The 26353-nt window shown below is 41.8% G+C and overlaps 1 protein-coding gene across 7 annotated transcripts in view; it reads left to right on the forward strand.

Moving 5' to 3' along the window:
• The window catches only part of GBF1 (golgi brefeldin A resistant guanine nucleotide exchange factor 1), a gene marked incomplete at its 5' end in the record, with an annotated part of 106991 nt that overhangs the window by 73496 nt on the left and 7142 nt on the right, over nucleotides 1-26353 (forward strand). For all 7 annotated transcript variants that reach the window (XM_082286471.1, XM_082286469.1, XM_082286470.1 and 4 more), the window contains 23 exons: nucleotides 3212-3351; nucleotides 5883-6108; nucleotides 6631-6799; nucleotides 6978-7189; nucleotides 7858-7956; nucleotides 8377-8571; nucleotides 8891-9077; nucleotides 9562-9702; nucleotides 10249-10337; nucleotides 13344-13546; nucleotides 13960-14083; nucleotides 14382-14507; nucleotides 15103-15185; nucleotides 17404-17640; nucleotides 18550-18643; nucleotides 21222-21398; nucleotides 21898-21962; nucleotides 22060-22183; nucleotides 22761-22832; nucleotides 23728-23822; nucleotides 24265-24418; nucleotides 24631-24853; nucleotides 26050-26213. In XM_082286471.1, the coding sequence (XP_082142597.1) occupies nucleotides 3212-3351; nucleotides 5883-6108; nucleotides 6631-6799; nucleotides 6978-7189; nucleotides 7858-7956; nucleotides 8377-8571; nucleotides 8891-9077; nucleotides 9562-9702; nucleotides 10249-10337; nucleotides 13344-13546; nucleotides 13960-14083; nucleotides 14382-14507; nucleotides 15103-15185; nucleotides 17404-17640; nucleotides 18550-18643; nucleotides 21222-21398; nucleotides 21898-21962; nucleotides 22060-22183; nucleotides 22761-22832; nucleotides 23728-23822; nucleotides 24265-24418; nucleotides 24631-24853; nucleotides 26050-26213 (3399 nt within the window). The remainder of the gene's footprint in view (nucleotides 1-3211; nucleotides 3352-5882; nucleotides 6109-6630; nucleotides 6800-6977; nucleotides 7190-7857; nucleotides 7957-8376; nucleotides 8572-8890; nucleotides 9078-9561; nucleotides 9703-10248; nucleotides 10338-13343; nucleotides 13547-13959; nucleotides 14084-14381; nucleotides 14508-15102; nucleotides 15186-17403; nucleotides 17641-18549; nucleotides 18644-21221; nucleotides 21399-21897; nucleotides 21963-22059; nucleotides 22184-22760; nucleotides 22833-23727; nucleotides 23823-24264; nucleotides 24419-24630; nucleotides 24854-26049; nucleotides 26214-26353) is intronic.

Here is a 26353-nt window from a genome sequence, read left to right on the forward strand (position 1 = left end):
TGGATGGTATGAGGTAGAAAAGACCTACTGGGTAGTCTCATTTCATCCCATCCACCCCTCCACTCCCTGCAAAAGAAACCCCAAACAACAACAAAAACCAAACACCCAAAGCAAACAAACAAACCCCCACAAAAAACCACCCCAACCAAAACCCCCAAACCCACCACAACAAAAAAAACACCTAAAAAGGTCAAATAAACTTAGATTCTGGTCTAAATGATTTATACACTGATTAAATGTTTTGGATTCTTTAAAAATCAAGTAAGGCTTCTTGCTTGCCCTGACTAAGCTGTTTCCTATCCACATGAAGCTGTTGTGACTCAGTCTCTGAAAGATTGCACGGGTTCATCAAAATGATTACATGTGAGCCTATGACTCTTAAGAGGTGGAATCTTGGGAGTTAAAACACAGGGCAATTGCACAGGGTAGATTTCGTGTCTGAGGAAAAGTGCTTTTTTGAGTGGGCTAGTGTTGAACAGAGGTGGTATTTGGTCTTGTATGAAAGGGGAGATTAGAAACAGTAATTAAATTGTCAACTTGCATTGTCTGATAGAATGTTTCAAAAGTTACCTGTTTCTTAGGAGCATGACTGAGGGCAGAAGGAGCGGTGCATGGTTAACCCGTATCAGTATCTCAGCTCCATTTTGCTGATTCAGTTTTGCATCTTGCTACAAGTAGCTTTGAACTTGGCAAAAAATGACAACAGGATTTAGTAGCTAGAAGCAAAGTCTATTTTGAAACTGTGTGAAACGAACTTTATTGAGTTTAACACATAATGCTTTCAGGTTTCCTTCCTAATCAAAGTAGTTTGGTATAATGAACCAAAAGTCTTCAGATCTTATTGTATAAGTTACTGAAAAGGAGAAAAAAAACCCCACTATTTCTAGAATAGCTGGTAGTTAAAACTATCTTATCTCATTTGTATCTTAAGCCTTTAATAAATAAAACTATTGGTAGTGATGCCATGAAGATTTTTGCCTTTCCTTTTATACCCCTGTTATACCTTTTACAACTTCTGTACTCCTAGTGCTTTTTGCCTACATTCTTGGACTTGTTTGTCAAGCTAAGAGACTCAACATTTTAGAAGCTTCGTAGCTAGGGATCAGTGTGCCCCAGACCCCAAGGTCCTCTCCAGAACACATTCTGTAAACCAAGATAGAACCAGCCAGGGGAAGGTTCCTTGGGGAGGGGGGCTCACTTGAGCCTCTCACTGGGGAATCTTTGATAGATATGCTAATTAGTAAAACCTATAATGTTATACCCAACGTTGGGGGACAGACTCACACACACACACTCAGCGGGGTGCATCTCGATGTATATGACCTGGACATGTACACCTAAGGATCCTTAAAATAAGTACCAAGGTAAAGTCCCTTTTCCCCTTCTAACCGTGTATGACTCTTGATTTTAAGACCAGGAAAAGGCATCAGTAGTATTTAAAGCTCAAATTCTAGAAATTGGCAAGAATCAAAGATAACACAGATTTTATATAGCCTGATGAAGCAGTAAATAGGAAAGATGAGAGAGCTGGTAATTTTGACATGAAAGGACTGTGATCCATAAGCATTGTAAAACATTTTGAAATTGACAGAATTTTATTTTTAGTTCTGTGCTTATCATGTATTTGCCAGAAGCTATGATTTAGAAGATTCTTGCTGCAATATTTGAAAGAAATAACAAGGAGCAAAGTAATTCTGAATCTGTTAATTAGCACACTCAAGGAAACTGTAGCGTAGCTAAAACTTGGGGATTAGTCATCAAACAAATACAATTTGTGGTGCAAAGAAAAGTTACTCAAATGGTCTACTGCACTGGGACATAACATTTTCACAAGCTTTGTTTAAATGGGAAGATGTACAGGCTGAGGTGGTATACAGGGAGTTAGAATTCTACCTGGAAAATGGAAAGATGAGGAAAAGCAGTAGTGGAACCTAGAAGGTTTGTTGGCATTTAAGAGTCGTAATAGCTGAAAGGAAGTAAGTTGCAGATAAAGGAAGAGACTAAAGAATATAGCTGTCTTCTACATAAGTTAAATCTGATGCTAGAGATATGAAAAATAAGGAATATTATAGCCCAAAATAAAACTTAACTGTGACAAATTTACAAAGAAGAATACGGAATAGGGCCTGGTACTGAAACTTGCTGAATGGTTTCCACTACATGCAAGGTACCTGTTCAGAGCTTAAATTTGCACCCAAACTGAAGAGGTGGCAGCATCAGAAAAGCTGACTGCAGCTACCAAACACAGGAGTAGATGTAGTCCTGCGCTTGGAGGAACTTGCATTGTAAGGAACCAGTTTTCATGCTGGCCAGGCCCATTAGCCATGTGACTAAATATCATACTGTTTTTAGGAAGTTCTGGAGCATCTCTGCATGCCTGAAATTGCAGTGCTGTGCAGCAAGTGCCACACAGTCTGCCCTGCTCCTGCTTTTGTTCTTGTTTTCCCAATCAAAGACCTGTCTAGGAGCTAGAAGCAGGATCTTGGTCAACAAAGATGTCAAGAGTTAGGTTAGATTTGGATATGAAGAGAAGTAATGACAGGAGGCAGGTGAAAGGAGAATAAGGTTTGTTTCTAAATCACTAGGGTGGCATTTGCAATGCAACGTGCACCAGTAGCAAGCAAAGTGTTAGAAATACTTGTTAATAGTGAAAGATGCATGGAGGAAAGTGAGCATGGCCTTGCTACAAAGATGAAGAGTGAATTGAGGCAAGAGATCAGTGACAGAGCTGCAGCATGCTCGCGCTTCATCCTCAGCTTGATATATATAGATGGTGAAATTTTAGTTTAATGTCAAACCTAACTAATGCTTACTTACATACTTTAATTGATGCCTTTTGGAAGCCTAGGATCTTTGGTAAAAGCAAAGAGATTTGAGATGTGCCTGTAGGTCTAAGATTCTTTATCCTAATTTAAAGTTGGGAGATATTGATAGAGAATAGGGAATGCTGTGATAATTGAGCTGTTGAGTATATATTATAGCAGAGTAACTGCTGTTAATTGTCCCTTGATTCAGGTGTGTAGTGTTGGCTAATATATGGGGAGTCAAGGGGTAGTTTGCATGATTTTGAGGTGCTGATTAATTTGTGTGATATATTTAGGTGCTATTGCCTGACTTTGAGGTTTTTGAAGTAGCCTTTGCGGGTTGGCTTGTGTAATTCATTATGCTATGTGGTTTTACAATATTGATATTAATCATTATTGGTTTTCAGTTGAAAATGAGAGCTGGAGGAATGAGTGAATCGTCAAAATGGAAAAAGCAGAAGAGATCACCTAGGCCTCCTCGACATGTAACTAAGGTCTCTCCTGGGACAGAACAGTCAGCAGGCAATGCTACTAATACCACGGGCAAGTTGAAATCTCTTTCAAGAGACAGCATCCATTCTAGAGCTTTTTTGAATCTGTCTTTATTTCATTTCTCTTAACATATTGTTTTGCATTCATTCTTTTTATATTAGTTCTCAGTGACTGCAGCAATAAAACATAGCTTTTCAGGTCCATGAGGAAGAGTTTTCAGGAAATGGAATACATATAAATGAGAAAGACATGGTCCGAGCAGATAACTTGACAGCATTCCTGTGCCTTCAGCGTGCCTCATAGGGGTGGTTTGTACAAAAGAGAATGGGCACCTGGAGAAGTGGCTGAGGTTATGGACAGCAATGTGGTGCAGAGGAGTTGGAGGATGCAGCAGATACATAAAAGAGACTGAGAACGGGAACACTGACAAGAGGAGAGCCAAGGGCAACCAGCGGCAGGACAAGGGGACATAGTCTTAAACTGGAGGCTTAGCTTGGACATTAGGAAGAATTTCTTCATAGAAAGGGTGATTAAACATTGAAATGGACTGCCAAGGGAGGTGGTGGAGTCACCATCCCTGGAGGTGTTTAAGGAAAGACTGGACGTCGCACTCAGTGCCATGGTCTGGCTGACGTGGTAGTGTTCAGTCATAGGTTGCACTCGATCTCAGAGGTCTTTCTAACCTAATTGATTCTGTAAAGAAATTGGAACTGGGGAGAAAGTTTCCATTAATTGGAGATTGCTAACTTAGGTGGCATGTTCTTTCCTGTGTTCCCCCAGAGTGTACCCAAGGGTGTGGGTGTGCTGGTAAAGAGGAAGGAGCAAAGTGTGACTGGAGAAAATAGGTAGAGCTACGGGGTGTGCAAAATCCTAGGTGTCAAAGATGGGAGAATGAACAGATCTCACTACAGATGTAAAGACTGAAAGTGCATACCCACAGACCATGAAATCAGAATAAAAGGCTACACTCATTAAGGGACAGGGAAATATGGGTTGCACTTACTACTGTTATGGGAAGAATAGAGGCCTTGATATGGTAAGGAGGCATGAAGAAGGGAAAAGTAGAGGGAACAGCAAAAGTACCTGAAAAGGTACTTTTTGTGTGCAGGGAACTAATGGATATGTGCATGAATCCTTATTCACATGCTTTGATTCAGCCTGCAAAAGTGATGTGATAGGTGACTAGTGCTGTGAGCTTAAGGATGTAATGCTGGGGGGCTTCCATATCCTGTTTTTGTGTAGGAATAGACTAGTTGTAACTTTTTAACCTCTGCTGTGGGTAAATGTATCCCTCTGGCTGCAAGGTACTGTGTCTCTTGTGCACTCCACATTTTGATGGTCAGACATAAACATTACCAGTGAAAGGAAGCAGACAGGAAAGCAGAAACAATAGCTGTGTAAAATCCATAGTTCTGACACTTACTCCTTCACAGGAAACCATTCAGTGCAGTGTGAGCCATCCAAAGTATGTTTTTACACTACAGCGTGTTTGATGAAAACTATGGAAATAATAAATACAATCATATAACTCAGAACATCCACGTAGATGAGAACTTATCTCTGCATAAATTATCATTATATTTAAATTTTCAAACAGGTATTAAAATCTGTCTAAGAGCATTATAACTCCTGTAACATTTCAGAGAGGAAGTTGAGTTGTTTTACGAAGCATGTCATTAACTGTGTAGTGTTAGGTAATGTATTAATGGTGCTTTTTAAGCCAGAATCCTGGCTTAGCAGGTAAAAAAGAAAAGATTGCAAAATTGGTCATACATTTCTTGCAAATCAAGTAATAGTCTGCTACTTATTTTTAAGACATTACCAAAAATCAATTTGTCAATGAAACAACCCTGTGCAAAACCATACACATTCCATGTGTAAATAAATTCATAATAGAACTCGGGTTTGTGCCTCTATTACTGTCTCCTGCCATTAGATCTTCTCTTCTTTAAATATTTGAGTTTTAAATTCATTTACGATTTCTCAGAACAATGAGAGCTCCAGATGTGTGGGTTTCTTCAAAAGGAATGCTTAGATTCTTGGAGCATTGTCTCATATTTAGAAATAGTAAAGATTCTTCACTGCTCGTATTTCAGACCCATTTGAATTGTAATGCAATTTCATTTGTTGAGGGAGAATTAAAGTAATCGGTCCTGCCTTAGAATCAAGTTAAAATTCTCACTTTGAAGGAATGACTAATTCTTGATGCGAGTATTTAAAGTGGTTGTGCCTTTGTATTAAACAGTAAAGTACACCTTTTGGACTCTTTTCAGATTCCTTCTTATGTAAATCCTCTGCACCTTTTATCTAACTATGTAAGTTACCTAATTAGCTGAGTCCGTTGGACTCCAGCTATTGTGTTAAATTTGGAGAACTGCTACTATCTCCTATGGTCATCTATTTAATTCACTAGCAGGAGAGATCTTAGTTTGTCTGTGTTCTCTCACATTAGTGTGCTGCTATCTGAGACCATTTGTAGTGTGAAGTAGTAATGAAAGAATTCTTTGTTGCTGTATTTAATGTATAAATTTGTGGTTGAGGGACAGAGTAATACTAATCATTTTGCTTCTGTTTCTCATCAGCAAGTGGAGTTGCTTTCATAGATGCTCCTTCTCCTAGCTCCTCTGGGAGCTCAGAAAATGTTTCATCGGCGGTCAGCCCTGTTACAGACAGTGCGTTGGAGTTGTCCTCACAGACAACATCCAAGGAAGACCTGACAGACTTGGACCAAGTCGCTTCTTTGGGACTTAATGCAGGAACACCTTCAAATGAGTCCAAAGTCGCTGAAAATCAGAATCACCCCGAACTCCAGGTACATGAGTATAACTTGCAAAGGAAAGTTCCAACTCCCAGCATAATGACTTCCCCCACACCAGTAATGCTGCTGAGAGGAGGGATCATAGAGCTGCAGGGAACCTTTCAGACTGAGCTGCAGATATTTTGGATGGTAAAAATTCCAGGAAGGCTTAAGCAGAAGTAGAGTGCTGAAGTTATGTAGCATTTAAAACAAAAAAATGAGCAAAATTTTAACCTCAGAGGCAGTAAGAACTGATAGGTTATGTGAGTGTTTTTGAAGTAAAGTCCTTAGTCTCACAACCTAGAGTTATATAAAGCAGATGAGAACTCGATGTAAGTGGAAGGGTAGAGAGGGTTGCAGCTTATGTAGAGGCTCTCTTTTCTCTTAAATTTTGTTTTTCTGATACTCTTCCATTAGTGACCTGTGTTATTTTAATAGTTACAAATGAACTGTGAACAAATGAGCCTTTTTTTTTACTTGTCTAGTGCTTGTTAACTCCTTTTCCTTCTTTCATTCTCAAATGACATATCAATGAAGAATGAAAGTCTGAGGGAGGAGAAGGTCCAGTCAGCCTCTGTCGAGTCTATCCCTGAGGTCCTAGAGGAGTGCACATCTGTAGCAGAACATTCTGACTCTGCCTCAGTTCATGACATGGACTATGTAAATCCCCGGGGAGTACGTTTTACTCAGTCTTCCCAAAAAGAAGGTGAGAGGTGGGCAGTGCTGTCCTGTCTCATTTCCACTGTTTTGTTTCATGTCCTGCTAAGAGAGTGATAAGCTCCTATTCCTTAGTGGGTCTGTAACAATTAAATTTTTAACACTTGCTAGGCACCTGCAAAAAGCAAAAAGAAAGTTTAGATTGCTAATCTCTCTTTTTTCTTTAGGAGCAGCTCTGGTCCCATATGGGTTGCCATGTATTAGAGAATTGTTTCGCTTTCTCATCTCGCTCACCAACCCTCATGATCGCCACAACTCTGAAGTGATGATCCACATGGGGCTGCAGCTGCTGACTGTTGCCCTGGAGTCAGCACCCATTGCAAACTGTCAGTCCCTCTTGGGACTCGTGAAGGAGGAGTTGTGCCGGCACCTATTTCAAGTGAGTCTGGCTTATGCTCACATGGCATATGGCACTGGGAAGTCAGATATGAATTTCCATCAAAGATTGTATTGAGATTTAGTATTACGAGGTTTGGCAAGTCTGCAAACAAGCTCTCTGCTGCACTGCAATGAGAGTTCTGAATTGCACCAAACAGTGCTGTTGCAAAGTCAGAGAGGTTGTCATGCTATTCTGCAGACCAGGGCCAAGAAGGATGAGGGTGATCTGAATGAACTGTTACTGTGGGATAACACTGTGTTTTGATATAACTGGTTTTGAGGTAGTTATGGATGCAAGTTACCAGCTCAGTAGTAGGCAGAACCTTTGGGGGATACCAAGCTATTAATTGCACTGGGGTCATCTCAGAGGCAAGTCCTCGCCCAAGTTCCTTCACCACTTAAGAGTCTCTGGGGACTTGGCAAAAGAACCAAATTGAAGTAAAGTGTTACCACACACAGATGAGAATTAAGTATATTCATCCTCACTGGTGAAAAATGGGACCAGGAGTTTGAACAAGGGGTTGTTTTTTAAAATATCGTTGCTACGGGAGGCAGTATGTGGATCTTTGGTTGGTTGCAGGTGATGCCTACAGTGCCATAGTACTGCTACTTATAGCATATAATGACTTGCCTATGTAGTTCTTAAAGGGTTTTTTGTTTCCTGTTCAGCTACTGAGTGTTGAACGGCTCAATCTGTATGCAGCCTCCCTCAGGGTGTGCTTTCTTCTCTTTGAGAGCATGAGAGAGCATCTGAAATTCCAGCTGGAGGTGAGTATTTTGAGTATCACTGGGTGCAGGGTAGTAGTTTATTTGCCTTCAGTTAAATGCATATATCTGGACAGTCAAATAGAGCCTAAGTGTCAAATTATTGTAGTATAAATAGTTAGTATAAGTGACTCTGTTATGGGTGGGTTGTGTAGGCCTTTTTCTGTTGGAAGATCAAACGTCTGAGACTGGTGTAGTATGCTGCCTGCCTTCAGACTGGTTTTTTCGAATGATAAATGCAGGTGCACTGAATGCTAGAACTTTTTGAAAGATTTTACAGCCTACTTCAGAATGAGCCATCATTAAAGATGGAATGTTATGTGGGAAGATGAAGCTTAACTCTCTTTCTGCAGTCCTCAAAGCTATTCACTGTCCTGCTTTTGTTTTCTTTCCTTAAACTGAGCTGCCCTGTGTTTCTGCCAGATGTATATCAAGAAGCTGATGGAAATAATCACTGTGGAAAACCCAAAGATGCCCTATGAAATGAAGGAGATGGCTTTGGAAGCCATTGTTCAGCTGTGGAGGATTCCCAGTTTTGTGACCGAGCTGTACATTAACTACGACTGTGACTACTACTGCGCCAACCTCTTCGAGGAGCTCACCAAGCTGCTCTCCAAGGTGCTAAACCGCGGCGGGGGCAGGGAGGGGGCAGCCGGTGACTCAGGGCAGAACTTAACAATGGGAGCGGTCTAAAGGTCCGGGGTGAGCAGGCTGTAGAGATGAGGAAGGCCATTTAACATTTGGAAGCAGAAGAGAAAAGGAATAGTCATGATGCTTTAATAATGTCAGAGCAAATAAGTGATTAAATACAAGCTAGAAAGCTTGGGGTGTTCTGTTCTATTTTTTTGCCTTCTCCAAGCTGTGGGGAGAAACTTACTTGCTCTGTTATGGTGAGAGAGACATGAAAGTTGACTAATACTTACATATTATTTCCCAGAATGCCTTTCCAGTTTCTGGACAGCTGTATACGGTCCATCTGCTGTCTCTGGAAGCATTGCTGACAGTGATAGATAGCACTGAGGCACATTGCCAGGCCAAAGTGCTGAGTAACATACATCAACAAGAGAAGGAAGCTGTCAAACCCAGCCCAGAAACCATCAACAACACCAAAGAAACAAGCAATAGTAAGACCTCTTTCTTTGATACTTTAATATTAAGCTTAGTCTTGTGTTAAACTTGGAGATCTCATTTTGGTTGCTGACATAGTAAACTCCTTAAATACATGCTTTCAGTCTTACTGTTGCATGTTTTATGACTACACACTGATGTTAATAACCTTGCTATTTCTAAAACTGACAGATATTAGAATTTGTCTCTCATAAAGCTTTATATAAAGGCCATGTCAAGACTGGCAATCACAACAGAATGAGGGTATGCCATGGAATTCATGTAGACAAAATACTGAGGATACTGCAAAATCATGGTTACTAGCAGGAGCTCCCTTGAATAAGCACATGTTAATTTAGAGTGATCCATTCATCATTTCTCTGTTGGTAGCTTTTTTTCTTGGCTTATGGGTTTGTTTTTGTGTGGGTGTTTGGTCTGGGATTTTTTTGTGGGGTTTGTTTGTTTGCTTGCTTGCTTGTTTGTTTGTTTTAACTTCCACAGATATAGAGAGAGTATTCAGTGAGGGAAAATCTTCCAGTGCAGTCTCAGAGCCAACTGGGGCATGTCCTCCCACCAGTGGATGCCTTATGGCTGACCAGATGAAGGAGAGCTGCATGGAATTGGAAGGAGGAAGTGAGGCAGGTAATAGTCTCTGCAGTACCCTGGCACAATACCCTGTGTGTCTATATCCTAAGAATGGTGCTGCCATTTGCTGACAGGTCCTGCTATAGTGTGGACCACTGCAGCTGTTGCATTCAGAATTGGAAGGAGGAATATGGTGAATGTATGTTTATTATACGTGTACTATTTATGCCTACTAACTGTTGCATTTCTTCTGGGATGGGTTAGATCTGGTGGGTCACTTTGGGTCAAAAGTGCTTGAATTCACAGCAGTGCTTAGTGTTTTGAAGGAAGTTTGGGACTCTCCGGGGAATCAGTAATGGAGGTAGTTGAGTTAGCCATAAAATTAGATCTTGTGACTGTGTGACATTGTCTGGGACAAGAAGCTACTGTGCAATTATGCTGAAGAAAATGTGGGTGGGAGGAATGTAGTAAGTAAATAGAATTTGCAGGAGCATACGTTTGCAGGACAGCATATTGCAGCAAAGACTTCATGACTGAAAGTTAGTCATGCCTGAGTGCTACTCTTGGGATAGGTTTGACTGTAATGATGCTTTGTCATTCTAGGTGAGAAGAGTATCCCCAGGAAACCTACTCGATTTTCTTGTATCCTTCCAAGTCCTCAGGAACTTATGCAGATTAAGAACAAAAAGAAGGTATGGTTTGAAATATACAACAGATGGATCTTTGAGTGTTCTCTTCACTTCCCATCCTGTGTGGGCTTTGCATGACTGGTCATACCTCAGAAAGTTTGAGTTCTGGTCTCTGCTGACCAGCATTAAAGAGTCAGCCACTGAAAATCCTGCTACACTGCAGAGACAGCAGTGATTATTACCTGTTCTGGTTTAGTTGTGCTGAAGGTTGCAAGAGGTATTGGGGAAATTTTGTGGCACAGTTTGTAAGCTAGGTCCATCTGATTTCTGGGTGGGAAAGTCCCCGGATTTAGTTTTTATTATATGGAGATGATCAAGTACTTTGATCAAAAAGGGCTGGTTCACTACTCGTATCAAAGACGTAAATGGGGAGCATACCAAGAGGCCTGTAGTAGAAATTAACTAGTCTGCTATTCTGATTTGGTAATAACTATGTTTGCTTTGTCATAAGGATGACCAAAAAGATTGTCTTAATTGTGGTAAAGCCATTCTTTGTTTTCGAAGTCTGTTTCCTTGAACCTCATTAATCCAAGTTATAGTCTAAACTTTATACAACTTTTCCGTTCCCTGAGTGGGTCTGGTCTAGGCCTAGTGTTGATAAAGGTACTCCATGCTGATGGCTTTGTATTTATATGCTGTCTTGTGTCAAACATCTCATACTGGCCTGCTTGTTCACATCCAGAGACAGCAGTTGCATATATCTTCAGTCCCCAGGGGTTACATGGGACTGTTCGGGGTTTTTTTGTTGTGAATTTCTTGGGGTTTTTCCCATTCACATATGTTCTTTGTACATATTTTGTTCTCTTTTGCTAAACATATTCATGAGGTAGGTTATTTCAGATGTGAGAAATTACTAAATTTCAGTATGAAAATTACACATATTCTAGTTGAAACATGACTGGCCATAGTAGTTGTGGGTGAGGAGATGATACAGTAGAAAAGCAATTAATGTCTTTGAAGGATTCGCTGGTGGTAAAAGAGAAAGAGTTTTTAATTTGTATCTGTCTAAAAGGCTCCTGCCTTCTCTCTCCAGCATAGGTGGTTTTATTTTACATTTTTATAAGGGATTGATGGTCACGTTTGTTTAAACTTACTTAAACAAAAATACTGAAGAAAATACAATACACCTCTTTCTGCTGCCGTACTAATCCGTGCTTTGGGATCCACTCTAGCAATCTCTGGATCTGAGTGTAATTTAAAGCATTGGTTTCCCTCTAGGAAGTTTACTACAGTACTTGGGAACTTTTTTCTTTACCTGCGACACAGAGCTGCAGTGGGGTAATGGTAACTGGCTTCCCCAGCCACAAGGACAGTGGAGAAAAGTGATCATCAGCACAGTCTTCAAAGGAACCACTGAGTTTTGGCCTTAAATCTTGCTTTCATAGCAAGTTTTCTCGATGAACTCTCTGAAAGTCCGTTGTTGAGAGTGGAGCTCGCATAGTGCTTCCACTGTTCTAACTGAAAACCTTTGCTAATACTCTGGCTTTGCTCTGCTGGAAAACAAGTTTAGAAGAAATCAAGAGTAGAGGGCAGGAAGGTGTTCATAAATTTCTGCATTTGCCCAAGGAAAACTGTTTTCTGACTCTAAATCTCCTAATGGTTTCATCCTAAGCATGTAAACAGGGCACACTAAACATTGAGCTTTAGTAACGTTGATGCTGCCATGGCACCAGCATGTTCTACTTCCTTTAACCTCTGAAGTACTAAGCATTACCACAGTTGGAAGGAAGAAAAAAGCTAAATAACAAATTATGCGTCAAACAGAAAGTTTTCTTTGATGTTTCCAAAGGCAGTGACCAGAAGCTTAGAGGCACAAGACTGACATGACTGTAAATGCAGTGCAAACTGCCAGCAGTCTGGTCTCCTTTCAAGTGGTTTTAAGAAGTCTGTGGTCTCAGCCAGTCCACAGAATTTCCTTGGGCTGGGGTTTCAGGATTTACAGCTAAACAGAAATGCTGCTAGTGTTATACAGTCCCTTCAGGCCTGTTAGACCAGGGCAGTGCATGGTTATTCTTTTGTTATGCCCTCACTGGGTCTTCATGCACTCCATGCTATTTCAGGGTCTGTGTTTCATTGCAATTTTGAGGATGTTCACACAGGCAGGGGAAGCAGAGACCAGAGGGCTGGTGGCTTCTGAGGTACTGAGTAACCCAGGGGAGCTAGTAATCATGATGGTCACGAATTTAGTTCACTAGGTCATTGCTAGCAGTTTGATCGTGATAGGAGCTAACAGGGAACTGACATTTATTCTGGTTCCTTAGTAAAGTTCATACCATTGTTTGTGCTTTTGGTTTTTCTGAACACCACCAAGAACATTCAGTTAACCCTTTCTTAGTTGTTTTATTACACTGTGACTACAGTACAGTCTAGTTTCCTAGGAGGGCAGATTAAGTGGCTTCCTTTCAGAACCAAATATGTGCCTGGTCTTCCCAGCCTACAGATAACCTTCTGGTATTCAGGCTGGAATATCAGATGTTCCTGGGACCATATCTCACCAGGAGAATCTTTGCTGGTTCTTAGTTTTAGCTTTTGCAGCATTTTTTCCTTGCACCTGCTGAATAAGTGCTAAGGATTCTTGCTGCCTGTCTCCTGATGATGAGGTAGTTATGAGAGCCTGGAGCCAAAGGGGCCAGGAGAGGACAATAGAGCAGTGCTGCTGTTGTAACTGGGTAGGGCTGGTCTTGCCACACACCTGGGGCTTTTCTCCTCTGTTTACAAATGAGAGCAGGTGAGGCATTTGGAGAGCAGAGCTTATTGCTTGGTTAAACGTTAAAGCTTTTCGAAGATGGCAGCTTGTGCTTGCTCTGTCCAGTACTATTTGACGGTGAAACCTTGTGATGAATGCAGGTTTTCTGTCCTTCATTAGCCTTTTTCCTGGATTACACAGTACAATAAACTTGATCATGCTGAGCCTGATCTTTCTTCTGTTTTGTTTTTGGTTCAAATGCCAAGAACAATCTAAAATAAGAAACGCACTTCAAGCTGTAATTTTCTGAATGTCTCCTGCAGCTCCTGATAACCGGCACAGAGCAGTTCAACCAAAAGCCAAAGAAAGGGATACAATTTCTGCAGGAGAAAAACCTTCTTGCCACCCCCATCGACAACAATGAAGTGGCCAGGTGGCTAAGGGAAAATCCTCGCCTGGACAAAAAGATGATTGGGGAATTTGTGAGCGACCGTAAGAACATAGACTTGCTGGAAAGCTTTGTTGGGTGAGTATCCTTCTGAACCTCTATAGTCAGGAAGGAGTGAAAGTTAAGAGTTTAGTAATAAAAAAAGCAGTAGAATGGTAGTTTCCTGGAGGCATTGGATTTCTATCACTTGGTTCTCTCTGTACTGCCATGCCTTAATTCTGTGCATGTCTTGCATATGGTACCACCTTAGATATATACAAGTATGATATTCAAGTGCCTTCCAGCAGGGCCAGTGTCTGTGAAGACTGGAGAGATAATTATATAATCACTTGTAGGACTGTTGATTCTGTTTTACTGGTTTTTGCCTGTTCATGGTATATTTCTTCTCACCCTCCTCACTACTGTCTGAGCAAACAAGTTTGCAGTTATTAAGTTTATCATACCTTTCCTATCCTATTTCAGCTTCTCACTGCATTTCATTGTTTTTGCAGGACTTTCAGCTTCCAAGGTTTAAGACTGGATGAAGCTTTACGACTTTATCTAGAGGCCTTTAGATTACCAGGAGAGGCACCTGTAATTCAGAGACTGTTAGAAGCCTTCACAGAGCATTGGAGGGTGTGTACTTGGTGGCAGAAAGCTCAAAACTGTGTTCTTTCTTGTCCATCTGCTTGCCATGATGGACATGTCAGATCAAATTACCTATATAACTGTGCCCTGCAAGCAGCAGCTGTTCTTTTGCAGGAGCTGGCAGTGGTAAATAGATTCCTGGGCTGCTTTTTAGAAGCTTGAGCCAGAACTTGGGATTTTTGTTTGTCCCAGAGATGATTCAGTACTGTGGTTAGGAAAATGGTTGTCTTGGTCACTGATATCACTGTTCCTGTGGGATTAATTTGTGCATCTATTTGCCTTTCAGAAATCAAATGGGTCTCCGTTTGCTAATAGTGATGCCTGCTTTGCCCTGGCCTATGCAGTTATTATGCTGAACACTGACCAGCACAACCACAATGTCCGCAAGCAGAATGTCCCAATGACTCTGGAGGTGAGTGTTTCCAGTGTAGGCATCTGTCTTCTCTGGTTTTAATAACAGTGTAGTACCTCTTTTTATCTCAATGGCATTGTCTCTCTTCCTTGGCCGCCTTCACTCATATACACAGTAAGCTGGTGTGCAGCACCACAGCTGAGTACGATTTGAGAGAGGAGCTGTAGGCTGTTTCTTCAAACAGCCTGAAGAAACAGGAGCTTACCAGAAAACGAAGCAAATTCATCAAGAGGCTTGTGTTTGTGTGAGCAAACTGTATCCTAAGACATAGTAACATCGAGAAGATTGTTGTACTGCTGTGGGCTCCTAGAGGGCTGAAGGCATGTGAGTGTCAGTGTAGTGGTACAGGCCTGCCATTCTGATGTGCAGCCTCAGCTAAGCACCTGTTGTGTCTCTGTTCTTTGCTTGTGGGTCTAGGCAGGAGATACTGCACACTACTCCCACTAAGAATGGAATTTACCTTTGAATTTTGAGTCTGCATGTTGAAGAATGCAGGAAAATCTCCTTCTGGCCCCATGAAAAACAAGCGGTGTACTGAGTCCAGCCAGTTAAAGTTGAAGATACGAGGAATTAATGTTGGTGTCTCTTTTTTCAGGAGTTTCGGAAGAACCTGAAAGGTGTGAATGGGGGCAAAGACTTTGAACAGGACATACTGGAAGACATGTATCATGCCATCAAGTAAGAATCAACCTGCCATCTCCATATATTCAGAGAGCAAAGTAAAGTTGTTGGGTCGGTGAGATATCTGGAGAGTATGGAGAGAGACTCACCAGTCATGTGCCTGTTTACCTCAGACCAAATTCCAACTCCATGTGGGGCTGTGGTAAACAAGCCTGTCACAGCAATTACTCCTGGATTTTTGCCATGGTAGTTTAATCCAGACCTTAAACTAAATTTAAAAAATATGAAAAAATATGTTACTTCTGTGAATATGGAAAATAATGACTGAGCAAGATGAGCACATGTGAAATGCTGTATCTAAGAAGGCTCTGTTCTCTAGACCAGGCCTTTAGACTCTTTTAGAACTTTATGTAGTTCAAGAGATAATCTCATGCCCAGGGCAGCACTTGTGCCCTGACACAGTGTCCAGGTCTCCGTTTAATATATTCTGCTTTTGAGCTCTTCATATGAGGCTGCTGTCTTCACCAGCAGTTTTGCTACCCCCGTAGCTCTTGGCACATGGAACAGTATTTGAAGAAAGTTCCTGGTGGCTGAGGCCCTTTTGTGCACAAGCTAGCTTTGGGTGGGAAGCTTCAATAATAGCTCAAAAATCAGTAAATCCAGGCCCAGCCAATTTGAAGCTGAGAGGATTACATCTCTGAGGAGACAGGATGTGACTGAGTCTCAGCTGATTTCCATCTGCAGTGGCAGGCAGTAGCTCATGCTGGAAACAGGGCAGTATGATTAGGCTGATCCACCCTTTTGAGCCTTCTCCAGGAAGGTGGGGTGATGCCTGAATATCTGGAAGTTCTTCAAGATGTCGCTCTACTTTTCAAATAAAGCTCTAGTTTTGACTGGCCTCTCTCCCCTGAGGATGTTCTTAATGTTTTGAATAGTACACTGAGCATATATACATATCTTTGTTACCCAGCCTTTATCCCAGTCTATTTCCCTTTATTCCCCCATCACCAGGTACTCCAGCTTTTCCAGTATGTTCTATGATTAGAATAATTGGTGTATCATTTCAGTATTGCTCCATCTCAGATGGATTGACCCAATGTCATAGTTGAGATTGAGGAACTCTTTGTTTTATTTGTATTATTGGGGGGGAGGGGGGGAAAGACTGCAATCTGTATGAAGTAGTATATGACCTCTTCAGGGTCTTAGCATTTCACCTTTAAGCACATTTTTATTTCCTGAGGCTTTCCAAGTAAACCCATTAACTTCTGTTAATTTCAATCATATACGAAATTTTAGAAATAATGCACTGTTGACTGCAAACTTACTTTCCTATATAATCACAGTAATAACAGCTCTTGTCAAAATATGCCAGTACCTGAAACTGAGTTTATTTCTTATGCATAAATCAGGAGCAGTTTTCATAGTTGTTGTTAGCACATAAAAATTGCTTCTTTGGCAATTGAAGTATGTTATTTTTGATTGCAGAAAGAACTCTACTTTTCAGATTGGCTGCAATCTGCTATTCTTAGTGGCTTTGAGGCTCTTGTTCACTTAGTTGGTCATTTGCAGAGGATTTTCTCTTGTGCATTAATACCCTGGTCTAGAGAGTATGTATTTAGGCTTTATATATTTTAGTCTGGGATTGCAAGCAGTTCTTGGATTAATCATAATTGTTTTATTACTGTATAGCTTCATCCAAGTTAAGAGTAAGGAGCTGTGGTACCCTGGTTATAAATCAATCATACTTTTGGTTTCTTGTTTTAATTTTCTACTACCTGGCTTTCTAATATTTTATTTTGGCATAATATGAATATTTCCATTATTCTTATGCAAAGATACTTTTGCCTACTGTTGACTGCAGCAATGTAGCAATTTAGTTTTAACTGAAATAATGAGATAAAGAGAGCACTCTTAACAGGGTGAGAGTTGAATGGCGGTTGAAGCTTTGCCAGTGTGCTGTCCAAAATTTCCCATCATTTAATGGCAGTATGTGTTGTGCTTTGCACTTGTAGCAGTAGGTACCTGCTTCTTCAATGCCGACCTTACACAAGTTGCTGCTGGGTGCTTTTGAGAACCACCAGACTTTATATTCAGGATATCTAAGAAGGGCAGGGGAAGCAGGAAGGCCTAGGAAAACAGAATGTTTCAGGAGCTGGCAAAATCATTCCAGAATAGGTATTGCTTAGCTCTGGGACCACGTAATGAAAGGCACTGTGTAAATGTTAGGTTTGGCTCAGAATGAAAAATTCAATCTTTCTGCTTTCCTCCCTTGTAGAAATGATGAGATAGTGATGCCAGAAGAGCAGACGGGTCTGGTGAAGGAAAACTATATCTGGAATGTCCTGCTGCATCGTGGTGCCACTGATGAGGGAATATTTCTCCATGTGCCTCCTGGAAGCTATGACCATGACCTCTTCACCATGACATGGGGACCCACCATTGCAGCACTTTCTTATGTTTTTGACAAGAGCTTAGAGGAAACAATAATCCAGAAGGCTATCTCTGGTTTCAGGTAACTCTTACCTTCATAAAGACCCAGAAGAGTAAAAGTGTGACTATTGGCTCCTGTCTATCTGCTAGAGAGACATCACAGTGAATATGAAATATTGCTTTTCCTAGCTATTGAAAAGCACTTTTTTATGACCTATGATCCTCTAGTGTTCTGCCATTTGTATCAATTCATCCCCTCGTGGCCTCTCTGGGTTGCCAGTCACTGTTTAGCTTGACTGCTGTGTTGTAATAAATCAAAGTCCTAGGGTACATATTTTTAAGCTCCAACCTGGTTGCATTTAAAGGACCTACTGACACAGCTGGGCTGTTTAGAAGTGAGGGGAAAAGTCACTCTTGCACAGTGATGCTGGCAAAATCTCCATGTATGAACAAAACCTGTAATGTGTGTGACTCCATAGCTGAGCCTAGATGTAATGGGGGATTTTTTTTTCCTTCCCAGATGACCAGTAGTCAAAAACCTTACTATCTGTGAGCAACTCTATTGGAATGATCCTTGGTCATGCTTAGATCAGACCAAATGATGCTTTAAGCATAGTTTTAAAGCTCTGTCAGTACACTGCTGTAGTCATGATATCTTGGAAACTGTATTTGAACATTACCACCAATCTCAGCAACTCTCATACATCAGGACAGGAGATTGGATGTAATGCTCAGGTGCAAGTGGTCTGTCTGTTTAGACTCACTTCTTTAAAGTGATCCTTGCATCAGCATAGACAAACATCAGTATCTATGGATAAAGATTGAGCTTATTTGAGCAGTAATAGTAGATTTCTATACATAAGCATTCATTATGAATGGGTGGAGAGGAAGGTCTAAAATGTCAACAGAGGGGGTCTCAGATCTGCTGTCCTGCGGACAGACTTATCTGTGCTGGCTTAGTACATTATTTTCTGTTTTCTTCTTTTCCCAGGAAATGTGCAATGATTTCTGCTCACTATGGCCTTAGTGATGTGTTTGATAATCTCATAATTTCTCTCTGCAAGTTTACAGCACTCAGCAGTGAGGTAAGTTTGCAAGGAGGGGAAAGAAGCATGAGCTCTAGTGCACTGGAGCTCTCTTCCTCTGTTAAGTAGCAATACTTGCTTATTTTAGTTATCATTGTATCTGTAGGGATCTATCAGCCCCTACCCAGAGTTTTCTGGAGGAAGCAATGGGAAACATGTAGTAAAGTGTGACTTCCATAGGACAGATTCAAATATGCAAATTTTCTTCTACTCACAAGTGTCAGTTTGTGCAGAGCCTTGACATAGAATTGTTAATCACCTGTTTGATCTGAAGAGCCTTAGATCTCCCTGTGATCCCAAGCAAGTTCATACATTTCAGATACTGACTACGCAATTACAGGGTTTATGCAATGTCAAGGGGGACTGTTTTGTGAGCTGTACTTCCAAAATGTAGGAGCTGTGTAGATACACAGCATAAGCTTAAAGGGGTTAGAAAAACAAATGCTTTGAATTGTCAGTTGGGGTGTGGAGTCGGGTAGTAAGATCAGCTGTTAGCCCCACATTTGGCAAGCCCTAAAGACTCTTTCTTTGGGGTGTACCATGAGAATTAATTGAAGGTGCTGTGGTTAGTGTGAGCTTTATTGCCCAAATCTGTTTGTGTGTTACAGCATCCGCCTGTTTTTCCCCAAGGTGTTCGATAGACAGTGCGTGGCAGACCATGCTGTGTACTAAGGAGTAGCTGACAGCAATTCTCGTAAAGGGTCAGAATTCCCGAATGATCTCACGGTATTGTTCTCAGAACCAGTGCAAGACCCACAGTGAGCAAAACAGAATTGCCACACATACAGGAAAGGGAAACAAGATGATTCAAGACTGAAAGCATGGTAGTAAAAAGGCCAAGATAGGTGAATTTTTTAGAAGACAAAGAAATCCCATGCAGAGGGTTTGCTTTAGATTCCCTCTTCCTCCACAGCTGACAGCAGTAAAGATGCAGTACCTGATCCTCTCCAGGCACACCAGACCTTAACACTACCAGTAGGTAACACAAGCAGAGGAATGTCTGCCATGAGACAGTTTGACACAGATTTACACAGCAGAAGCAACTAGACTAGCAACTAAGTCCTCAGATGCACCAGCTATTGCCAGCTGCATCCCATCTAGTTGTGAGACTGGAATCTGGAGCAGTCTGAGGTCTGAGTTAATTATGTAAGCATGTCTTTTGGTGGTGACACAGAATCAGGGACTTCTGGATTTGAAGAAGGCTGAGTTCTTATCTTTGGTCAGATTCCAGGTACATCAATTACTTTCCGCTGTCCTAAAATCCTGTAAGGCTTGGAGACAGGAGTGGAATAGGACAACTGAACAAATATTTAAGTCTGGAGGAAGGAGAGGCCATCTTAAGAAGACTGAAAGAGTCAAAGCAGGCATCCTCTCCATGCACTGCAATTGCTATGCATGGCCACTTTGAAAGATGGGAAATGGAAAGGAACATGGAGGGGCTTTGACTGATTAGGAAGAATTAGTGTCCCACTTCATGAGCCATAGTTAAGACTCATACTGACTCATGTGTAAGTAGTAGCAAAACCTGTGTGTGTGGTTTTCAGTGATGTGGCTTCTTGCCGCAGTGCAGAGTCAGGCATATTGCTATTTGCACCCTGACACTTCAGTGATACATGTATTCATGTGGTTTCCCCATAGCAACAATGGAAAAAACCGAAATTGGTTGTTGCATTTCTGCCAGATTTCAGATTGGCACTTCTAATGGAGTTTGCTTCTAAATCAAAGACCCATTTTGATAACAGTTTTGCCAGCAGTTTGGCTGAAGCAAGAGCTAGTTTTTCTGAACTTCATATCTGAAATGAGATAGATTGACTCCTTCAATCCCTTGTCTTCTCCTCCATTCTTGATGAGGGGGTAAGTATGGATTTTGCTCGTGTAAACGAGAGAATGGCAAAACCCATCTCTTCTCAAAAGGAAGATTGCAGTGACCTTAAGTAACTACAAAAACATGGAGCACGTTACACTGTTTGATACTAGCTCACATGTTTGCTGGTTTTTTCCTTGTTTTGGCAGCATATGCTTGGTTGGTTTCAATGACTTTTTGTATTTTCAAAAGCTGTGAGTGTGTTGAACAGATTATGAGCATTTGTGATCCAGCAACTGTTGGCAGAGACTCCACGTCAGGATTGAATTACTTTGAATCTTGCTGTTAGGTAGTGGTAGGAGTAACTTTGCAAGTCAGCAATGGTTTTGGCCATAGTTTCTTTCTCTAACAGCACGGCAGAGTAATTCCTGAATCCAGAGGAGATGTGGTACTTTTTGTAGAAGGCTTTGATCCTGAGCTGAGCTCCTGTAGCAGGATAAATTAGTGGCTTTTCAGCAAGCAATTTCAAAATGTTCTGAGTTGTTGTCGTTCTTGGGGAGCTTATATCTAGGTGGTTCAGTGATTCAGCTTGTATCAGGTGAGCCACCTTGTCCTTGTTTTTGTGCAAAGTGAATATGAGCTGAGGAGTTGTCCAAGCATCGTACAGAGAATTGTTATCTTTCCCATAACCAGTTCTGAAGCATCTGCCCTAATTTGTGTTGAAAAGAAAACATCTCTTTCTGACTGATTGCCACCGCCTCTTCTTTCCTGCAGTCTATTGAGAACCTGCCCACTGTTTTTGGAAGTAATCCCAAGGCCCATATTGCAGCAAAGACTGTGTTTCACTTGGCCCATCGCCATGGTGACATTCTGCGAGAGGGCTGGAAAAACATCATGGAGGCCATGCTACAGCTTTTCCGAGCAGAGCTGCTGCCCAAGGCCATGGTGGAGGTAATAATTAGCTGGCTGGTGGATAATTGAGGAGTTAGGGGAGTGGGAAGCTAGCTTTTCATAGAGCCAGTTCCAAAAGTAGGAGGGCTCTCTTGTGAAGGCCTGGCTTTGGTAAAGTGTGTACAGAACTTGGAAGCCTGTGAAGGGTATAGTGTTCAAGTTATGTGCAGCTTCTTCTGTAGCTTGTTTCATTTTTTCTCATTTTACTTCTTGTTAGATTTGAGGAATTCCAGCATTTATTTTACTTTAACAGATTTTGAATGTTGTGCAGAAGAGGGACATGCTTATAGGCATGAAGTACTAGAGCACAACATTGGTGTTACCAGATGAGAGTGGCACTTTACTGACAGGATAGTGGGGTGAAGAGCTGGGTTTGACTGCACACAATTTGGCTGTTTGGTGTAGTGTTTCATCACTAAGAGAAACACAATGGGGTTGGCGGGGAAGGCTGTAAAGAAGTGGACAGTTGGTTACATGCATGTCCTGGTCTCTGTTCCAGGTTGAAGACTTTGTGGATCCTAATGGCAAAATTTATCTGCAGCGTGAGGAGACACCATCTAACCGGTGAGTGGCATGGATGTTCCAGGCAGTCTTTTTTGTACCAAGGCTGGAAAATAACATGATTGTTTTCTTACTGATGCCGGTGTCTTCTGGTTTGCAGTGGTGAATCAACAGTACTGAGTTTTGTTAGTTGGCTCACCCTCAGTGGGACAGAGCAATCTGGTATGAGAGGGCCATCTACGGAAACACAGGAGGCAAAGCGAGCAGCTTTGGAATGCATAAAGGTAACATATGGGCCGTAGAAGAACCTGGTTTTTTTCTTGGTGACAATACTATGTGGGTAACAGGCAACAGAGGCATAAATATGCATGCTGCTTGGCAGTATTGCAGGTAACAGGAGACTTGGGAACTGAAAGGATCTACAAAGGAGAGTATCTGGATTGATAGCTAAATGGTCTTTTGTGCTGCTGTGCACAAAGGTACTAACACATCAAAATAGGAATGATTCACCAGGCTGGGATCTGCCCTGGGCATCACAGTCCTGTATTTAAAGACAAATTAATGAATTCTCAAGCAATTCATCTTTTCCAAGACAGTGTTAAGGTATATGGTGCCAACAAAATCTGAACCTGGGGTTTGACCACTGTGTGGCCAGAGAAGTTATCTGTTAAAATCTGTTTAGCACAGATCAGGTCTGTTAAATGTAATTGATGTTAAAGAGTGAACTAGTTGGAAGGAGTTTTCCTCCAGATAATAACAACTATCGGTGCCTTTCCTGTGAACATGATGTGTTTCTGGATGATCTGTTTGTATGCCTTCCACACTCTCCAGATGCACAGTTGTCTTTTCTGTCTTTTGCAGCAATGTGATCCTGAGAAGTTGATCACAGAAAGCAAATTTCTCCAACTTGAATCCCTCCATGAGCTCATGAAGGTGAGAGAGATATTGGGCAAGGGACCAGATGGTAGTGGAACAAGTATGCTATGCATGATAGTGGATATGTGCTGTGTACTCACCTAGCTCCTCTGTCCTCAGAGGAGGTCTTGGAACTATTTGGGATTTGAAACTAATCATTAGTTCACCTGTTAAAAGTAACTGCTGTTCTGGCAGACACAAATTGTTCTGGCAGTAGAAGAAAACATTAAATTGTGGAATGCATTCTAAAAGCCTTGAGAATTCTTGGCAAGTGTTTGAAAGTATTTGTAGTTCTGTGTCAGAGCTTAAAGATTTTCATCATTTCAGGTGTGCTGTGTACCTAATGAGAGCATTCTAAAAGGCCACTCTAGAGGCAAGAGCTGTACAGAAATATTTGACAGTGTGTCCCTAAGTAGTGTGGTGCCTGGCTGCTGTGGGAGATATAATAAGGCTGGACTCATTAGCCTTTGGGCTAGAGAAGCTCATCTCCCTGGGAAAGTGTCATCTCAGTTCCAGGGGAACATTGTGCTCCTACTCCGATTATGTCAGGAGTTCTCCCTTCATATATAAGCTGATGGCTTGAGAAGAATAGCTTCAGTATTTGTAGTCAAGTATGGCTGCTTTTTCTGTACTTCACATGGTATTAGCAAGAAGCTGCCAGATATCAGAATTCCTCTCCATCTGAGAGACTTTGTCAGAGTTTAACATCTTTTAAGTTCATATTGTATCTTGCATAATAAAAAAAGATATATTTTTCCCATAGATTTAGCTTGACCTCGATCCAGTGCCTTTTTGATAGACTATACATGACCTCACCAGGCAGTGGAATACAGTTTTGGCCAGACTCAAAGCATTCTGTTGGTTCCTCATTTTTGGGAGCTTGTGATTCATAAAAATATCATGGCTCTTCCAGGCTCTAATCTCTGTGACTCCTGATGAGGAGACATATGATGAAGAGGATGCAGCCTTCTGCTTGGAGATGCTTCTGCGGATTGTTCTAGAGAATAGGTATGACCTTGAAATACATGCACATTCACTGTAATGTCCCTGCTTTACTGCAGCTGCTGCCTGGGTCCAGGGAATGAGTTCCTTATGTCCTCGATTTGCCAGCTGAAGCAGCATGTGGCTGTAATTTCAAGGCTTAACAATTCCACTCTAGCATGTGCAAACAGAAAGGCTATTAGCTCATGAATTAGTGCTTGATATCCTGAAATCTGGAGAATATAAACTAAACTCCAGAGGGAGAATTCTCCCACCTGATTGCTTTACAAGTAATGAGTAAGAAGTTTGATGGTTTTGTTGTTTCTATGTGTCTGTTCTTATATCTTCCAACTGGAATTTTTCACTGAAGTTAAGAAATAATGGGTCTGGAGTTGTGGGAGAGGTAGCTGGATCCTACTTGTCTCACATCCTTTCATCCTACCCTTTCCCTCCTCCTTGTTGTGGCTAGGGACCGTGTGACCTGTGTCTGGCAAACTGTCCGAGACCACCTTTATCACCTCTGTGTCCATGCAATGGAGTTCTGCTTCTTGGTGGAGAGGGCAGTGGTGGGGCTGCTCAGACTGGCCATTCGACTGCTGCGTCGAGATGAGATCAGTGCACAGGTAAGGGATTTTTGAGCGGCAGTTACTGGGGTTTTGTGGCTATACCCGGTGACACAGGAAACCAGTTGCTGTTGGATAGACCCATATTAACCGGCCTGTGCTGCAGGTGGTAACAAACAGCAGTTGTAAGTAGCTCTAAATAAATGAAGGAGTACGTTGCTGGAGAATGGAGTGTAATAGGGTCTGTTATTCTTGTCTCCTTCTCTGGCCAGGTTCTCCTCTCATTACGTATTTTACTTATGATGAAGCCAAATGTGCTGTCCAGAGTTAGCCACGAGGTTGCCTACGGCCTCCATGAGCTCCTGAAGACCAATGCTGCCAACATTCACTCTGGGGATGACTGGTACACGCTCTTCACCCTCCTGGAGTGCATCGGGTCTGGGGTGAAGCCGCCCGCAGCCCTGCAGGTTACAGCAAGGGCAGATAACGACACAGGTAAGACAGGCCAGCTTTTGCTAGGAAATCTGATGCCTGCCTGCCAGATAAGCAGCTGCTTCCTCAAGCTTTTCAATTAGCAAAGGGGACTGCAAGAAAACAAAGCTGATATTAAACTACATTAGCAAGATTAAAGACCAGCACCTGCTGTTCACTCCTCATGGTCTGTTCCTGTCTCTATTCTGCCACCTCCTCCTTCTCAGTGAGCAGCAATCCAGGTGCTAGTCCCTGGGGGGGAGTGGGAAGAAAACTGATACTGGTTCTGGCAGCTGTAGGAGGTCTTTGTTCTACCCAAGGAGCATTTTCTGCTGGTTGTGGCTTGGTGCCTTGGGCGCCATAATCTTTTATCTGGGCACGTAAATGTAAACCCAGCTGCTGTTCCTGTCATACTTGCTTCTTTTGTGGGACTGACTCCTTTCTGTCCCCATTTTAAGGTTCTCATAAAATGAGTTTTCTTTAAAATTATATTACTAGATCTATTTGTATTAATAGTCCCTGAACCATTCCCACAAGACCAACACACTATTCCTCACTTCTCTTGACTGTGTTAGAAAGGTGGTCTTTTCAGCAAATTGTTCAGTTTTGCTTTAGCCAGCTGTCAATATATTTGAGGCTGATGTGTTCAGATTTCTAAAGTAAAGAGCAAGAAAGGAGTTCTCCAGAAGGCTTTGTTTCTCTTTGCTTTTCTAGAACTTCTTTGATAGGTCCTGATGCTTTGTGTAGACAGATGGGAGAAGCGTGATTTTTAAAAACACTTTGGGACTTTGCCCTCTGAGCTGTCTTCTCTTTGCTGATAGAGCAAACGGCTTGACTTGGCACCTTGCACATCAAAACATTAGTTTTCTACCTCCTTATGAAAATGTTTGCTGCACTCTGTTCACAGCAAGTCTGTCTGTTGATGAGTTTCTAGATGGTGTTGAACAATGGAGAGAATGAGTTTTTACTTCTAAATAACATTATATCGGTAGCTTAAATTTGTCCCTTGCAAAGACTTCTGTCTTGGGACATGTGAAATTTAAGGTTATCCTAAATGTCAGGGCAGGTAGATCTGACAGGTGTGGAACATACTAGTAACCACTTGTGGTCCCTGGTTGATGTTGATCTGACTAATCTGGATTGCTTCTCCCTTATCCACAGCTGCTCTTGCAAGTTCCTGATTTGGCTTTGATCTAAACCCCACGCCTTTTGTCTTGAAGGTGCTCAATCAGACAGCGAGGTGTCCTCTTCCTATCATCCAAGTGACATGAGCCTGGACCGTGGCTATACCTCTGACTCTGAGGTGTACACAGACCATGGGAAGCCAGGCAAGATGCATCGCTCCATCACAGATGTGGACGTCATGAACAGTGGCTGGCTAGTGGTGAGTAGTCAGTGGGCTTCTGGTGCCCAAAGAAGACTACTCCTACCATGGTTGTGAGCAGAGGGTGTGGTAGTGAGAGAAAGAATAAGACAATAGAAATCAGCTAAGATGAGCTGATAATATAAAGGGAGGATGGGGAG

The sequence above is a fragment of the Coloeus monedula genome (assembly GCF_965178545.1).
Source record: "Coloeus monedula genome assembly, chromosome: 8".
NCBI classification, from domain to species: domain Eukaryota; kingdom Metazoa; phylum Chordata; class Aves; order Passeriformes; family Corvidae; genus Coloeus; species Coloeus monedula.